Genomic DNA, 18,795 nt, shown 5'->3' on the forward strand with positions numbered 1-18,795 from the left:
TGGATACTAAACCTTAGAAGACATAATCTGCAATTGTTTTCTCTCATTCTACAGTTTGTTTTTCATTTTGTTGATGGTGTCCTTTGCTTTGCAGAAGCTCCTCAGTAAGACGTAGACCCGCTTTTGTCTACTTTTTTTTTGCTGCCTTTGCTTCTCGTGTCACCAACATTCTTATCTTCTAATTGCTAAAGGTCTTTCAGAAGACAGCAACTTAATTGAGGACTATGAGAAATGTGAGCTTTTCTTACCTACCAAAGCCCCCACAGGGGAATGAACGTCTAACTGAAAACCCATGGTGCATACATGGTGAGCTGAGCCGCCAGATATTTCCTTAATTCTCTTTGTCGCCACCTTTTCCCTTCGCTGCTACCTGATCAGGGACACCCATGACTGAGATATCTGGCCAATCAGAGTTCAGCCTTGCCCTTTCACTATACGAAATCTGCTGAGTTCAAATTTCAGATAACAAAGACCTATAACTGAAGATCACAATTTCATAAGTCAAACTGCCATGCCATGACTTTTCTCTCTGATAGTCACACCAACCAAGTTCTAACTTCTTGGTAGAGAAGCTCAAATGATAATCTGATGGTATATACTGATGTTCTTAGCCTTGGGTGTTAAAAGGCTAAAAAAAAAATTGCTTCCACTGAATGCTTATATTTCCTAACCTCCTCTGAGAAAGAACTGAAAAAAGATTAAGTTACAGGATTAAAGTAGAAGAAAAGGGGACTTCCCTGGTGATCCAATGGCTAAGACTCTGTGCTCCCAGAGCAGGGGGCCTAGGTTTGATCCCTGGCCAGGGAACAGATCTCACATGCTGCAACTAAGAGATCCCGTATGCTGCAGTGAAGATCAAGGAGCCCATGCGCCTCAACTAAGGCCTGCTGCAGACAAATAAATCGATAAATATTAAACAAATAAGTAAAATAGAAGAAAAAGACTGTGTGTCTTTTATAACTTTAACCTTTGGCCCCTGCCTCCATTGGCTTCTGCTAAAATCCATTAAAAAATAGTATCTTATTTATGTATTTAATTATTGTAAGCTTCATTTACCAATCCTTCATGCTTTTCAAAGAGCATCCTGACTTCTGGGTGTTGAGCTTTAAAAACTGCTCATGAATCTCTACTGGCATCTTTACAATGCTCCTATTAAGGTCTATTAAATAGCTTTATTTTCTATTCTGTTTAGTTTATGTTGAGAAACAGCAGATTATGTTTAAGGAATTAAAAAGCTCTCTCTTTTCCAAAAACAGCCACTAATATTGCAAGATCAGAGTAAAACCTCTGTTAATAAACACTTTATTGACACCTTCACTCTGCTATCCATAATAAAGTTATCCCTCTGTATAGGCATCCTTTATACTAAAATCCCAGTTTATCATAACTAAGTTAGTATCTCCATTCCGCCTGAACAACTGGGGTTTTACCATGATTTAATTAAAATGCATCTACCTAAACTAAACACCTTGCACCATTAAAAAAGATCTTGAAAGACATGCTTGCAGTGGAGAAAAACAATTGTTCCAATTGCTTAATTGATCTTCGCTACAGCAAAATAAAAGCATGAAGTCTTATATAAGATTAGAAACGATCCTTTTCACAGCTCAGGAAATGGACTCATACATTCCTTTTCCAGAACACTTCAAGATTAAGAGGATAGCATAAGTAGAACACGTAGCCAGTTTAAATATTTGTTTTAATCCTGACAAGAACATTGGTTTTAATATTTATAATATGATTACAATGCTTAGTGCATGTTGCCCATATAGTCCAATTTTTTCTGGCGACATATTATAACTAGGCTTTAATTTCAGCAATGGTAAGAATTCCAAAAACACATTTAGGTTATCATTAGTGATGAAAGAAACCCAGGTGTCTGTCCAAGTACCTTGTGCATATACCTCAGCTCAACCTCAACCCATTTTTAACAGCCAAGAGAGGATCCACTGCTATATGATTTGCACATTTCACAGAATAGTATCAATCAGTGGCCAGCTGTGTAAAGCAATTAAAGTTGAAATATCTCATCTTTGTGCAATATTTGTAAACGGTCTTTCCGAAAGTTTGAAGATAGTCAAAGCCAAGGTAAGCCAAAACATAAACCTGCTATGAAACGCCACTGTCTTTCCTTCCAGCTACATATCACAAGGTGGCAGTTGCCTGAATTACAATTTTCCATTTTTCCCAGATGTCACCACATAAGCACACTTTTATGACTAGAAGGATAAAACCTCCAAAGTGTCATGTTCCACTAATCATTAGCCGACAAACAGAGTAACGACAGGTGTCTTGTTCTAAATGCACTAAGGTTTTCCAGGGCTCATTTGCACTATCCCAATGACAAGCTGAAGAAATTTGAAAAAAATGGCTAAAAAAGGCTGAGAGTTGAACACCTGATTGAATTCCATAAGATGGTACAAACAGACAAACGTTAGCAGCTGGAAGAGTGGACGCCAAGAGAAGTTTTCATCATCAAATAGTCACATTATTTTGTGTTAATGTGAAGGGAAATAATTGTCAGTGGATAATGTCCTAAACTGTCCCCAGAGAGAGTCAAAAGAATGCCCAGGGCTACATTAGAAGAATTGAGAAATAACTGACATATTATTTCTCACGCCCTTACCACCATACAATGACTGCATGCTGCAGTTAGAATGGGATTGGTGGTGTTTATTCTCAACACGATGCAGTATTGAAGTAACAAAAATTCATGGAAAGAAACAATAAGTAGGCTCATTACTAAAATACCTCCCACAAAACTCAAGAAGTGAGCAGACTCCTTCCAGTAATAAGCCAGCAACAACCAAAGATCATTCTCGGTGACTGTGGGAAATGGCACTTGATATTCACAACAGGATGCTACTTAATTAAATTCAGGGTGTGCACCAGATTTTGCAGACATCTGAATAATTTTTATCTTCATGATTACAGTTCTGCACGGGTCTTAACTGACAATACAGGGGTGGCCCACCCCTTAGCCATTCTAGAAAAGTTTAAAAGTCACCCTTCATTCCATTATTTGGGGATTAACTTCTGCACCACAAACACGAGTAGATACACAACTCTCTGTCTCCCAGAAAATGACGAGATGCCGGGTCTTCACACGGGACTCTTTCCAGACTGAAAGCACAGGACAAACGCACCCGGTGGAGATACCCGCACCAGAACACACAAACGCTTTTAATCCTGCAAGCTAGCCTTGAGATGGTAGCCCCAAAAATTAAGACATACAGTAATTTAAATATTTGGATCACAGAAAACAGTTTTCTGGCCATATTAGTTATGATCCTATAAGCAAAGATTTTCTGTATGTTAAAAAAAAAAGCAACCACATGAGCTTATGTCCTGGAACAGATGGCGACGGTTCAGACCTCCCCCGACTCCCTAGTGTTGTGCATCATCACATTCTGTAAGCTCTTCTATCCTTCTTGAGAGTCTCTACATTTCCCTCTCCAACACTTTCCAGGCAAAACTCCATGCCGTATTCGTTCATTCACCGAAGGACACCAAGCAGCTTCAAGGACGCAGGCACGATGCTAGGTGTTCTGTGCGATGCCCAGAAAATCTCTCTTAGAACGTTCCTGCCTCCTTTCTTTCTCTCCTTCTTTCTTCTAACAGATAGTGGTAATCATTTCTGATGGCTAGCTGCCTATAATTGGCACTCTGTTAATCATGTCTTCTGTCATATAGTGACATATCCAAAATACATTAAAGACATCAATCAATTTATATACTGATTGCTTTCCCAGGTGAGATAGTAACTAGTTATTCAAATGTGAATTACAAATGCATTTATGCTATCGACAAAACCATGATGCAAGTTCTTTAGGGGAAGCTCAAAATTTTCACAAATCTACAATCCTTGAAGCCCATACCACTAATGGATATCATGGAAAAAAAAACAAACAAACAATTCAGTATGTCTTTAGATTGTCAGTACCCATGAATATAACACAGGAAGTAGCATGTTTATGATGTCTGTGGAGAAGATAGGTCCGATGGACCCCTGTACGTGACATAACTTTCATGGGACGAGAATGACTTCTCTAAGTCACGTATGGACACCACGTTCACTACCTCTTGGTTACATCACTTATACCCAGTTTTTGGCGTTTACATGGTGAAGCAGAGGTCTTAAAATCTAACATGAGGAAGAGAAAATGAAGAATACCTCTGCTTCATTCTGCTACAGCTCTTCTGTCAGGGGGGTGTATCAGAACTCACGTACAGAAATAAACAAAGCTCACTGCTCACCTTGGTAGACTTCCAGCTAATTCTGTGGTTGTCTCTCTGGAAGAAAAAGAAGATAAGCATGATTAGCCTATTTTGACAAATTATAAATATGTGTTTAATAAAGCCATAATCTAATGTGCCAAGGCATTCCAGTATCATATGGGTGCAGAAGTTACTGTATTTGCAGTTGTTTAGAAACTTAAAATCAACACATCACATTTCTGATTAATTCCCCTAAGTGTTTCAATGGTTACTTTCCAAGGAAATTCTACACGCATGCAAAATATCTGCCTCTGCTTTCTGGTGGTTGAGCTTAACTGATTTTAAAACATTCAACTTTAAAATGTACAACATATGGAAGGAAAATAAGTGGGAAAAGAATCCCAAACCAAGTTTTGGATGTTTTCCATTTGAACAAAACACCTGTTTCTCTTTCCGAGAATCATTTAGGAACAAATTTCTTTGAGGGTGTGTCTTTGTACTGGTCCCTGTCACCTTAGGTTTATGAAGTAACATGTCCAGCACAGAATCCAACTCTTTTAGCAGCAAATTACTGGGTAGCTCAGTGGTAAAGAATCTGCCTACAATGCATGAGACCCAGCTTCAATCCTTGGGTTGGGAAGATCCCCTGGAGAAGGAAACAGCTACGCACTCCAGTACCCTTGGCTGGAGAATCCCATGGACAGAGGAGCCTGACAGGCTATGGTCCACGCGATCACAACAGTCAGACCCGACTTAGCCACTAAACCACCACCACCACTGTTTTCATTTCTTTGTTACAATGTCCTACCAGGTCAAAGGGTTAATCACAGATGCTATGACAATTAACATGGCAGAAATGACAAGTCACTGATGGAAGTTCTGTAGCACGTGAGTAAGAACGACCAGAGATACATTTCAGAGCTAACCTGTTCCAATTACACATCTTATCTTTTGACTACAGATGTGTTCTTGGAAGAAATGGGTGCAAGGAGATGGAGGAGATGGAGGCTTACTGCTGAGATATTCTAAAAGCAGAAGTGGGCTTAACTTGAGACAGAGGGATGCAAAGTATAATTCTTAGAACAGTGGTGCATAATCTTCTCCATGTCATATAATCCCTTTAAGACTCTCATACGAAGAGATAGTATATACAAATGCAATGGAATGCTGCTGCTGCTGCTAAGTCGCTTCAGTCGTGTCAGATTCTGTGCGACCCCATAGACGGCAGCCCACTAGGCTCCTCTGTCCATGGGATTCTCCAGGCAAGAACACTGGAGTGGGTTGCCATTTCCTCCTCCAATGCATGAAAGTGAAAAGTGAAAGTGAAGTCGCTCAGTCGTGCCCGACTCTTAGCGACCCCATGGACTGCCGCCTACCAGGCTCCTCCATCCATGGGATTTTCCAGGCAAGAGTATGACTCAGCCATAAAAAGAGTGAAATTATGTCATTTTCAGCAACATGGACGCAACCAGAGATTATCCTACTAAGTGGGTAAATTGGACAGAGAAAGACAAATACTGTATGACGTCACTCATAAATGGAATCTAAAATACGACACAAGTGAACTTATCTCCAAAACAGAAACAAACTCAGAGACATAGAAAAACTTATGATTACCAAAGGGGACAGGGCTGAAGGGTGATAGATTGGGAGTTTGGGATTAGCAGGTACATACTACTCTGCATAAAACAGAAAAACAACAAGGTCCTACTGTCTAGCACAGGCAACTATACTCAATATCTTGTAATACCCTATAATAGAAAAGAAAAGAGAGTCTCATTAAAGATATAAACACCTGCGGTGGGAGGTGAGAGGGAGGTTCAAGGTGGGGGGACAAGTGTATACCTCTGGCTGATTCGTGTTGATGTGTGGCAGAAACCAACACAACACTGTAAAGCAATTATCCTCCAATTAAGCATAAATTTAGAAAAGATACAAACACCTTATGCAGGACAAAATAATGATATACACATGACATGCCCATATACACAAAACGTGGTGTAAAATTATAATGCTTCATGGACCTCAGAAAGCCAATATGTCAATCCTGGGTTAAGAATCTCACCTTGAAACTTGCATTGTCTTTATATACTCATTTTAATCCAAACAGAGGGCTTCCTCCTAGTTTCTAGAACTCCTTCCCACCTATTGTCTGTGACAGCACCCAGGCACTCTAGGGACAGGCTGGTTCCCACAGAGCCATGCTGCTTTAAAAATATAAGTGATTATAATTTCAGCTCCTATAGAAATGCTCTTCCCCAAATAACCACATACTATTAAAGCTTTGGCCTTCATTGCTCTAGAAGTTGGCTTTTGAGAGAATGCTCCACTCCTTCAACAAAACCGCAGTTGAGAGCCTTGTCCACTACATTGTTGAAGGCCTCACATGTATTCATCTCATTTAAGAATTTCATGCCTGCCTAAGAACATTTTCCTTCAAAACAGAATCTGGAATTGTGGACACCAACCACCCCCTCCCCCAGCTAAGAAGCACCCCTTCCTCAGTCTTCCTTTATAACATGGTATCACAACAGAAGTATCTTTTAAATTCTATTTTTTTATTTATCATTTCATTACTCGAGTCCAAAATATATGTACACTCAGTCAATGCTTATTCGATTTGTAAGGAAGGAATTAATGAACTTTTCTGACCTACTTGTTGACCTTGAGGGTTAATTTTATATTTAGAACTTGATCATAGTAACAGCAGCACCCCAGGGTGAAGGTACAATTCCCTTTCCTTTTTTTGCTCGAAGACTATACGTGTTTTAATATAACAAGTCCCCCCGTGTGTGCTCGCTCACTCAGTAGTGTCCAACTCTTTGCGACCCCAAGGACTGTCATGTAGCCTGCCAGGCTCCTCTGCCCATGGGATTTCTCAGCAAAAATACTTGAGCAGGTTGTCATTTCCTTCTCCAGGAAGTTCCCGTGGTATCTAATATAACTACATTGGATCTATATTACCATAAATCCATTTAAACCACAGTAGCGGTACTTCTCCATCTGGGCACTATCACGACATCTCGGGCCAAATGATCCTTGTGAGGGACTGTCCTGTGCTTTGCAGATGTTCAGCAACATCCCTGGCCCCTAGCCACTGGATGCCCATGGTATCCCCCCTCCCATACTGTGACCATCAAAACGTCTTTAAATGTCCCCTGGGGGGAAAACTGCCCTCAGTGGGGAACCACTGCAACACAGCAGCAGAATTCAAATCTGCAGCTGACCTGTTTCAAAACCCTCCTGGATTAACCAACAATCTCCATTCTCTTGGAAGAACATGGTGCCTGAGCCCTCTCAGGAGGGCCTGTTTCACTTTGCACCATCACATAAGTTTGCACGCTTACCAAGAGTACACTGTGTTTGTTCCCCACCTGTCTGTGTTAGTGGGACTCATTTTAATCTCTAACCAAACATGATGTAAGGGCTTCCTAGCTGGTGCAGTGGTAAAGAATCTGTCTGCCAATGCAGGAGGCGCAAGAGACCATGGGTTCGATCCCTACGTCAGGAAGATCCCCTGGAGTGGGAAATGGCACTCCCACTGTAGTATTCTTGGATAGCGGAGCCTGGCGGGATACAGTCCATGGGGCTGCAAAGAATCAGACATGACAGAGTAACTGAGCACACACAAACACGTACAGGTACTGAAAAGTTCTTGTTTCTAGGAAAACTGAGTTGGGTTCTCTGGAAAGATTAAAAATGACAAGCAGCTTATCAATGAAAAAATGCTGCCTTCCCTATCACTTAGCAAAGGATGCTGCAGCCATCAAGCCACCACATTACAGCTGCTCTGACCGAACTTAGGAAACAAACAGGATGCCTACCATCCAGCAGGCAGCTGCTGCAGTCACCTCCGTCAGCATGCTCAGAGGAGACTCACGATGAGGAAGGAAGGACACTGGCCACACAGAGCTGAGGTGCATGTCAAAGGAATGATTTCAGTGAGCCCAGACTCTTGCATCTTTCCAAGCATTGAGAAGAACTGAATTCCTTAGCTTGAGATATCTGGTTTTCTTTAATAGGAACCTTTCAATGTTTTGACTACCTGGTCTTTGTTGCAAAAACTCTGATATATCCTGGCTTCTCTTTGGAGCAGTTCCTCAGAGCTATCTGAGAGGCTGCATCCTGGGCTTAAGTCTTCAGTTTCATCTGCCAAATGAAACATAATTCTCAACTTTTAGGTTGTACTTTTTTTTTTTTTTTTCCAGTCAACAAGCTTAAGAAAAATTGATGGTAAGTTAGGTCTAGGGACAAGACAACTATAAATACTGTGGAGAAAAAAGGCATGGTTGTCACAAGTTTCTCCAAGTTCTTATTCCTCTTAAGTAAACTAGAAATTCCTAGATGGTGAATTATAGGTGTGATTTACGCACAAAAGACAATGCAGAATTCCATTCAGTACATCCACAGACTCAGGTGTTTGCCTTGCCTTTATAGCAAAAGACAAATGCTAGAAAAAAGTTATGCTTTCCACTCACTTAGTACTAGCAGGGGGAAATTTATCGTTTATATAGCCATGTACTCACATTAGAATTACAGACGTTATTTCATAAGAAATGTAATTTTTGGTGAACATAAATGAATGGGTGAACACAGTTTAATTTATGTTACTGACAAAACCTGATGATTCCTCTGGAGCATGTAGCTCCATGATTTAAAAAAAAAAAAAAATAGAAAGAACCACTGTATCTGATGGCAGAATGTGGCGAGGATTCACCAACCAATGGCCATTTTTTGAGATCATCAGAACACCAGAGCTTTTAAAATAATAACTTGTTCACTTTTATTCTTTCTTTATTGCTAACAAATCATCTGAATTATTCACATTTCATGAATTTATATCTTTTGTAAAGAAACCCTTGAGGAAAATAAACGTAGTATAACATGCTAAGCATCTTTTATACACTTTTCCTTCATAACCCAATTGAGAGAACCTAAAGAAGATGCCATATGGAAAAATTTCAGGGCAGTAAAGCTCCTCTTATGACACCATAATGGTAGACACATGTTAGCACACATTTGTCCAAGTCCATAGAATGTACAAGACTGAACCCTAATGCAAACTATGGACTCTGGTTTCGACGTAGGTCCATTAGTTGTGACAAACGCACCACTGTGGTGGGGGCTGGAGGGGGCTATGCCTGAGTAGGGGTGGGGGCATAAGAAAAATCTCTGTATCTTCCCCTCAATTTTGCTATAAACTTAAAACTGCTCTAAAAAATTAAGCCTTTTGAAAATAAGATGCCATAAGAATGATGCTTTTTCAATAAACTTATACATATCACAATGTCCATTAATAACACTCCTTTCTAAGCATAAATCATCTTCATCACTAATGTTTATTCATCCAGCATATTCACTGAGCACTGAGGCTATGTTCAGCACAAACTGTGCTGGGTGCTTTCAGTGGCACCAAGAGGAAATAAATCCTGATCCTTCTTTCCAAGTGTTTACACTCCAGTAAAGGACATTATGTAAAGTATTCAGTGGTGAATAGTTTTGAGTTTTCCACTAGTGAAAGCTCCTCTAAGTCAAAGATCGCTTCTTGTTCAAGGTTTTGGATACTCAGTGCCTGGCACCTACCAGACACTCAATAAATAAGCATGCAAGAGAACCATCAAATATTGTCTGCTGGCAGGTAATTCCAGTCTCTTAATTTTCTAAAATGTCCGTTTTAGTTATAGCAATATTTGGAATTTAATTGCACTAATTTTCTTTCCTTAGTTGTCATGATCAAGATAATCTGATTTCAAGAAGAGAGTGGAATGCTAAAAACTGAACGAAAACAACGATGAAAAAGATGACAAAGTGAAGTCATATATTCCGAGAAACAGAGTTGTCCTAGGGGCTAAGAAATAGACCAAAATGATGGAGGGTATTCACTTCTGATAGGTTGATATCCTTGGACAATTCTTTCTGCCTCATGGGGTTGCTGAGTCCCAGAATGGAATAATAATGCTGTCCTTTGATCTAGCGTTGCTGGATCAATCATCAGTGTGAACAGACAGGAAAGCTTTCTGCAAATTTGAAGTTGGGCTATAAATTCCATTTTACCAAAGAGGGGAAAAAATAAACTAGAAGAGACAAGTATTTGCAAAAGCAGACAAGTGTCTCATGTGTATTTTACAGTTTTTGTAGATTACTTAGCAATTCTTAAAAACGATTTTAATTTTAAATGTGTAGAACATTTCCCAGGGCGCACAGAGTGATGCCAGCTCTTCTTAGCTGTTTGAAATAGCGGTCTTCCTCATCCTCCCCTATTCCATCCCATTCTTGAACTATGCAAACAGTTCTTTTTTTAGGACGTGTTGAAGCAAGAGCTATCTATTTCTGTGCAGCTTGCCAGTTTCCAAAATTAGCTGACAAACTATAAAACAGAGGACATGAGAACCCCCCTGTTAATTGTGTGCTAGCATGATAAATATTTTTAAGACTTGGACTGTTTCTCTCCATTGGCACCTCTGATTCTTCCAAAAGTACAAAGACCAAAAAAAAAAAAAAGTTAAAATACCTTTTATTTTTATTGCCTGCCCCTGTAAATGATTTAATGTTCTGGTCATAAGAGGTAAGGGTGAAAGTATTACAATAAACTAGATTTTATTCTTTTCCTTGTCTGTTTTTTTTTTTTTTTTGGTCATCCAGTGCTTGGGGCAAACAGTGGGCCTTTAAAGCTGGATCTATTTCCAAATAATACATAGATAAAAAAGATTAGCTTCAAGGCATCATTACAAATTCATATATCAATTTAGAACAGTTCAGTTTTTTTCCTACATGGTGAACTTCGAGTCTGGGAAATCTACAACACCTTAGAGATTAAAGTGTCTTCTCTGATAAAGTCAAAGACACTTCTCCTTCCACTCATCCCAACTTCTTTCTTTCTGATAATTTCTTTGAATTTATAATCTCTTTATTTTGGCCCTTCTTCTCTATCACTTTATCCTTCCTCAACTTTCACTCCCATAATTAAAATGTGTGTGGGCTTGTGTGTGCGTTTGTGTATAAATGCAAGCAATTACTCTTACATGGTGAAACCTACACACATATACACACCACACACTCACACAGCATAACTCACATTCACTGGGCTCTTATTTAATACCAGCCACTATTCTAGGCCATTTACATGCGTTCACTCACTTAACTCATCTAAAAGCCTCATGACGTTGTTAACTATGATTCAACTACAATAGAGATGAGGAAAATGAGACAGAAAAATGTTAAATAGCTTCCCAAGGCCAAACAGCTAGTGATGGACAGAGGCATTCTATGCTTGTGGTCACTCTGCTGCCTTGCTTGCTCTCAGTATCTACCAGATCTGATGTATACATATTTTACATCCACTCATTTATTCTGGGTTCTGTGCCAGAACAGAGAACCACCACAAAACATGGCCCCGTTGTTGGAAACTGTACAATCTAGAAGCGGGAGACAGACAAAAAACAAAAAAGCAAATGGGTATTTATGACCACCTTATGTAGGCTTCCCCGATGGCTCAGTGGATAAAGACTCTGCCTGCAATGCAGGAAACACAGGAGTAGTGGTTTCAATCCCTGAGCCGGGAAGATCCCCTAGAGTAGGACATGGCAACCCACTCCAGTATTCTTGCCTGGAAGATCCCATGGACAGAGGAAGCTTGCAGGCTACAGTCCATGAGGTCACAAAGACTCAGATATGACAGCACATGGCACTACATAGCATATGTCATGAAGAAGAATGAGGCAAGGTAGGAGATAGTATCAATACATAATAGTAGGAGTCACAGGAGGGCTATTATTTCCATAGGAGGGCTATTTCTATAGAAAGGGGACTGAATATATGAAGGCATGACATGCAACGACTTCTACCCCCACCTTCATTTCTTATGTCTACTTATTTCCTTTGCACTATTGCATTGCATCTCTCTTTTTTTTTTTTTCCAAGCAATTATTCACTGGTACCCAGTGAGTGGAGCAGGCAATATGAGGTGATGCTGTAACTTAAAGAAATGGTAGTCTGGACCTGTACTTTCTAAATACCGATAAACTAAAAGGGGAGACGAGATCCTCAGGGAAACTCACCCAGTCACTTAGAAAACTGCAGGTTTCGACAAGAGACACTTCATATCGCTAAGAGGCCGGCCAGCCTCTCAAGTCCACTCCGGCGTGGAAGTGAATGAGGTATCAGCCGGCAACATCCACAGAAGTGGTCCCGCCTGCGGACCTGCTTCACAAGAGGTATCACTTCACGCTCCTTCTGCCTCGTCTGTGCTCGCAGGGGTTAAACCCACCATGCCTGAGTGTATAGTCCACCAGGTGGAGTCTCTCTTTACATCAATTAGGTATTTAACTCAGGCTGAGGGCAGCCACCAAGGCAAGATGGGACTTCTGCCCACCAAATCCTCAGGAAACAGAGTCATACAGCGGGGTCCTGGGAACTAGCATGTGGGAGTGGGCAGACATGCGATGTGGGTTGCCAGAAGACTGGCTGCATGAAGATTAATTTAGTCTCATCACTGATGTATCCAGCCTCCTTCTGACTTGTCACTTGTTCAGTTCATCAGTCGTGTCCGACTCTTGGTGACTCCACGGACTGTAGCCCGCCAGGCTCCTCTGTCCATGGGATTTCCCAGGCAAGAATACTGGACCGGGTTGCCATTTCCTTCTCCAGGGGATCTTCCAGGGATCGAACCCAAGTCTCCTGCATTAGCAGGCAGGGTCTCTACTGTTGAGCCACCATGGAAGCTCTTTCCTTCTGAATAGGCCAGTCCGACTCAGAGTCCTTGCTAAGATTTGTGTGGGCTCCAGATTTCTTCAGATTATTTTAGCACTCTTCCTATAAAACAGCCACAAATGTGTGCCTCTGGCTCTGCTCTTGTGCTCACGGGCCTTAAGAACAAAATCACCCCAGGTTTCTTCTAGTCAAATCTGCCTCAGGTACCGTGGCACCCGGACTGTCATCTGTGAGTTGGGCCACTATTCAAACAACACTGCTGCTGTCCCTTCAGTCAGTGGGAGATGGTGTTAAGGGCTTTTGTTGTCTTTTCTTTCAAAAATGTCATCTTGACACTTAGCCCAGGAATGCACTTGAGAGAGAGATGGCGGTCCTGGACTTTGTTGGTGGAATCAGAAGAAGGAGAATGACATCTCCGCACTCATGGGTTTACCTCTTAATCATTTATGCTCTTTCTGCTCTGGAAATCCAGCATGGTTACATGATATGATCCAGTAAGTACCTGAACCAACCATCCTTTAAACACTCGGCTCCTGCCGTGGGGAAGGGTGTTAGCTTACTACACCCTCTAGGTAGTTACTAGGTTACTATAAGACCTCTGCATTTACTTTTTTTTAATCATTGAGCTGGAAGCTGTACTGCAGTTCATAAGTGAGCTTCATAAGGGAAAATATGCCCCCCCATGTTATTAATTGAAAATAATTTTTTCTTTGATAAGTCAGTTTAAAATGAGGCCCATTGTGCAAAAATAAAAGCCTAATTTTTCTCTCCTAGCTCCCAGAGACATAATATCACCAATAAGTCCTCTTAATGAGAGAAAATCATCCCCACTCCTGATAATTTCTGGATCAAAGAGGGATTTGCAAACACCAGCCTGCATTGTAATGTTTGACTAATGGCCTAATCCATCAACTGACGTGTATGGGTATTGAGTTCATTAGCATTTGTCATTAGCATTTACTTATTAATTTGTTCAACAAATATTTCTACAGCTCCTACTGTGTGCTGGTTTCTATGTGCTGAGGATGGAGCGGGAAATGAATATACGTGAACCCCTCCCTCACAAGGCTGACCACCCAGTAGGGGAGTTATCCACTGAGACCAAGGCCCGCACACAGGGATGCCCACGTGTCAGGAGCAGGGTGGGATTTTATCCATGCCGGCACATGATGAGCCCCTCCTGTGGAGGTTTTTGGAAAACAAATCCAGAGTGACTTCATCAGTGTAACTGCGCCAAAGTCCTGCCTGATGAAAAGACTTTAGCAAGAGGAAGGATATTTTGTCTTATAGATGCCGCCCTTCCCAAGAATATAAAATATGAAAGCCAGGGACTTCTCTGGCAGTCCAGTGGTTAAGACGCCATGCTTCCAGTACAGGGGTGTGGGTTCAATCCCTGGTCGGGGAACTAAGACCCCACATGCTGTGGCCAAAAATAGTAAAATGAAACACAAAAGCCACTGGCCAGTCTGAAGTGGATGTGAGAGCTTGCCGGACATTGTGGGCATTCCTGGAATGGGCTCTGACCTGGGGGAGGGCAGCAGGGGACCAAAGACACAGGGAGGATGGTGGGGGGAGACAAAGGAGAAGGAGGAGGAGGCTTCTGACAGCCACAGTCAAACTCCACGGGGGATGGAGCTACTTCATCAGAAAGATGGAGAGATGGTTACACCAGCTCTTGAATCCCTGGCTGGAGACTGGCTAGGAGTCCAGTTCCTTCCTCCCCTCTTTACAGACTGGCCCTGCAGGCTCTGCCAGGCCCTGGGGGCTGTCAGGCTTCAAGGAGCACAAGCTGGAGCTCAGGCCTCTTGTCCTTGTTTGTTTTCACCCAACATCCCGAGTGAGGAGCAGATACGCTTCTGTTCAGGGCGCAGACTGGCCAAAAGGACAGGACCTCAGACGGCTTCTCTCCGTGCAGACCTGGTGACAACTGGTTGTCAGGAACAGGGCTCAGGCCAAGGCATTAAATGTTTGTTGTTGTTGTTTTTTTTTTTTAATTAATAAATTTTAAAATTTTAATTAAATTAGAATAAGTAATTTTTTAATGAAAAAAAGACTCCAGAAATTCTGTCAAAGCTTATCCAGCTATGGTGAAAGCTTATAGTAGCCATCCATGGACACTGAAAAGTAATAAGGGCTGTTCCGACGTGATTCAGGGGAATCTTGTTTCTTTGTTGGTTTTCTATTTTTTTACTTTTAGAGCAGTGGACATAATAAATGCATAATAAAATGCCCCTTTCTCTGGAAGCTAAAGAACCTACTTCTTTTCTCCCCTAGTGTCCAAGGGTGGGTTCATTTTGATTTTCAGTCTGCCCTGGTATACTCCTGGATGAGGAAGTGGATTCCCTATCAGTATGCCTCATTTTGCAGACAAGTGAAGTAAGGCTCTAAGAAGTTCAGGGCTTCCCAGGTGGCTCAGTAGTAAAGAATCCACCTGCCAATGCGAAAGACATGAGTTCAGTCCCTGGGTCTGGAAGGTCCCCTGGAGGAGGAAATGGCAACCCACTCCAGTACTCTTGCCTGGGAAACGCCATGGACAAAAGAGCTCGGGCTACAGTCCATGGAGTTGCAAAGCATCGGACACGACTGAGCACTCGTGCACTGCACTGCTAAGAGGTTCAGGAGTCTGTGACCAAACAGTCAACTCAGGGGCTCCTGCCCGGCCCTTCTGACTATAAAGGCAGGCAGGGAGGTCTGGTCAGACACAGAATTCCATCTAAGTTCTGAACACAAAGGGAGGAGTGAGAGAAAATTCTCCCCTTCATGGATGCGTTCCTGCTTCTTTAATTTACCCGTCTGAATGACTTGAGAGCAAAGAGGAAGTTAGGGTGTTCTAGGTGTGTTAGGTGTGTTAGGTGTGTTCTCTCTCATCTTCCAGGCCACGTGGGTCCTGCTGGGTAAATTACATTTGGTATTCATCACTACCTCTAGAAATTCAAATCTGTGTATTCAATCAGTGGGTCACATCCAGTTCTCTCCTTCAACAATCGCCATAATGTCTTTTCTGTGGCGATGGAGGTTTTGAACCAACCCCAGATGAAATCTCCAACCTTCAACACATTCACAGATGACAATCATATCTCTACAATTGCTAAAAAATAAAATAAAATAAAACCAACAGAAACGAAATCAGCAGTAAAAGAGCTAAATTACAGATAACAGAATATTCAGAATCTGTACCTCATCTCTTGAATGTGGGTGCACTGTCTGTATGCCAGAATTTCTTTAGCCACTGGTGATATTCAGTGTATTGCAATCGAGTGCAATTACAGTTAGCTATAATTAAGAACAATTACAGCTTTTATTTCTCTACTTGTTCTTTAAAAGCACATTTGTAATAAAACTTTTTTTTAAAGGTGAAGAACATAATTATATATCCTTATAACGTCTCAAATAATTAGTCTGACTAAAGTTTCTTCTGGAACAATTTTCATTTTAACTGTCAGATCTGCCATTTATAGTCAATGAAACATACTTAAAAAAAAATTCCATCATTAACCTTTTTCACCCCATCTAGCTGTATATGAATTATTGGTACAAATAGAAGGTTTCAGTATTTAAATCTCCAGGGCCTGCTGCAACCTAGAAAACAATTTTCCCTTTTGGTTGTGTATGTATGTGTGTCATTTAATTGAAAAAAAAAGAAAATGCTAGATTTGTAAAGTATGTTTTCCTGCTCAAGATTTTTGGGAAAAAAAATTGCTTGTGTTTGAAAGCCTCATTCACTTGTTCTATATGACAGACCACTGTCTTTTTGTTAATTTATGGCATACTTATGCAGTGCCTAAACTATGCAGTGCTTAAACTGCTAAGTCACTTCAGTTGTGTCCAACTCTGTGCGACCCCATAGACAGCAGCCCACCAGGCTCCCCTGTCCCTGGGATTCTCCAGGCAAGAACACTGGAGTGGGCTGCCATTTCCTTCTCCAATGCATGAAAGTGAAAAGTGAAAGTGAATTTCCTCAGTCATGTCCGACTCTTAGCGACCCCATGGACTGCAGCCTACCAGGCTCCTCCGTCCATAGGATTTTCCAGGCAAGAGTACTGGAGTGGGGTGCCATTGCCTTGCTTAAACTATGCAATGCCAAAACTAAGACACCCCTGAATGGTGCCAAATCTGTCTCTTGGCTTAGTATGTCATGGAGCACAAGGTCAGTATCAGCCTAATAGAAACAGTGCCTAATTACTATCAGCAAAACGTTACCTTCTTGTAAATCTAGACTCCAATTCATAAACACTTTAGCGCTGCCTCTCCTGCTAGACTGTAAAGTCACACGGGGTACTGTTCATCTCTATCATCAGCACCCAGAATGGACAGTGGTCCTCGGAAAGCGCTCAATAAATTGAATACATTGAATCGATGAAGATTCAGTTCCTTCCCATTTATGTAGGGAATGATTGAAAATTAATCACCTGAATGACTTTGATGATAGAAGACAATTAGGTAATACCACTTTGGGAATTAGGGAATATTTTCACCACTTATCTGGTTGAATTAGCTGCCCTGGGAAATAAATTGTTAGACCAGGTCTGTACACCCGGGAATGACGAGAAGGGAGTTAGAACAGATCATCTTTTAAGGTCCTCTACAACTTTGAGATTATCTAATAGCTCACTAAACTTAGACCAAACATACGGGCAATTAACATAAGCCTAAAATGGGCACGTGCAGTTGTATGAGAGTAAGTACATAGCAGTCACATCCACAAGATAGACTACTAGCATCAAAAACGCTAATACATTGAGTCATGGCTCTTGTTAAAAAGTCACTCAAGGGACTTCCCTGGTGGTCCAGTGCTTAAGAATCTACTTTGCAATTTAGGGGACGTGGGTTTGATCCCTGGTTGGGGAAGGAAGATCCCACATGCTGGGGAGCAACTCAGTCCACGTGCTGCGACCAGCCCGTGTACAAAACCAGGGGGATGCAACGAAAGATCCCACATGACACGGCTAAGACCCGATAAGGCCAAACAAACACATGTTTTAAAAATCCCCTCTATATTAAAAACACTGAAATAGATTTACACTGCAGAGTTTATCATTTACTCTATAACAGCCAGCAACCACATACTTACTATGGTTTGATCACTTAGCACTTTATATAAATTCCATCTTCTATTTTCCACAAGGGTGAATCATACTTATATGATGCCCATTTTTCAGATAAGAAAACTGAACCTCAGAGAAGTCAATTTGAACCCAGGCCTGTCTAACTCTACAATAAATGATTTAAAGAAGAAAACCACACAACACATGGCTAATCATGGTCAAAAGACACCAAAAATAAGATGATAATCTGGGTGGACCTCTATAGAAATCTAATGGCCAGAGTGAGAGAAACGGATCTAAGAAAAAAGTTTCACTTTCCAGTTTTACTAATAGTAATCTATAAGCTTTTATCTTATTGGTTCTGAGACAGAGATACTTTCTGTGGAAAAGGTCTGAATGTACTGGATGTTTTGAGAGCAGATAAGACATCAAACAATGCTTCTCAGGGTCAGGTGTAGGGTTGAAGGTTACCTGCAGGCATCACAGCAGGCTTCCCTGGTGACTTAGTGGTAAAGAATCCCCTGGTGAGGCAGAAGACGCAAGAGATGCGGGTTTGATCCCTGGTTGGGGAAGATCCCCCAGAGGAGGGCGTGGCAAGTCGCTCCAGTATTCTTGCCTGGAGAATCCCATGTATAGAGGAGCCTGGCTGGCTACAGTCCATAGGGTCACAATCGGACACCATAGGGTCACAATCGGACACGACTGGAACGATTGACCACGCATGCACACGGATATCACAGTGCTGTGTGTAACTAAAACCATCTACATGCCTACAAATAAGGCCATGGAATAAACTTCCATGTCCACACTGTGGAGTTAATAT

General features: G+C 41.4%; 1 protein-coding gene across 2 annotated transcripts in view; it reads right to left on the bottom strand.

Annotated features, from left to right (window-relative positions):
• Window positions 1–18,795, bottom strand: part of CELF2 (CUGBP Elav-like family member 2) — a 557,440-nt gene that overhangs the window by 421,360 nt on the left and 117,285 nt on the right. For both annotated transcript variants that reach the window (NM_001428342.1, NM_001428341.1), the window contains exon 2: window positions 4,258–4,293. In NM_001428342.1, coding sequence (NP_001415271.1) covers window positions 4,258–4,293 — 36 coding nt within the window. The remainder of the gene's footprint in view (window positions 1–4,257; window positions 4,294–18,795) is intronic.

Source organism: Bos taurus, chromosome 13 (assembly GCF_002263795.3).
Source record: "Bos taurus isolate L1 Dominette 01449 registration number 42190680 breed Hereford chromosome 13, ARS-UCD2.0, whole genome shotgun sequence".
NCBI classification, from domain to species: domain Eukaryota; kingdom Metazoa; phylum Chordata; class Mammalia; order Artiodactyla; family Bovidae; genus Bos; species Bos taurus.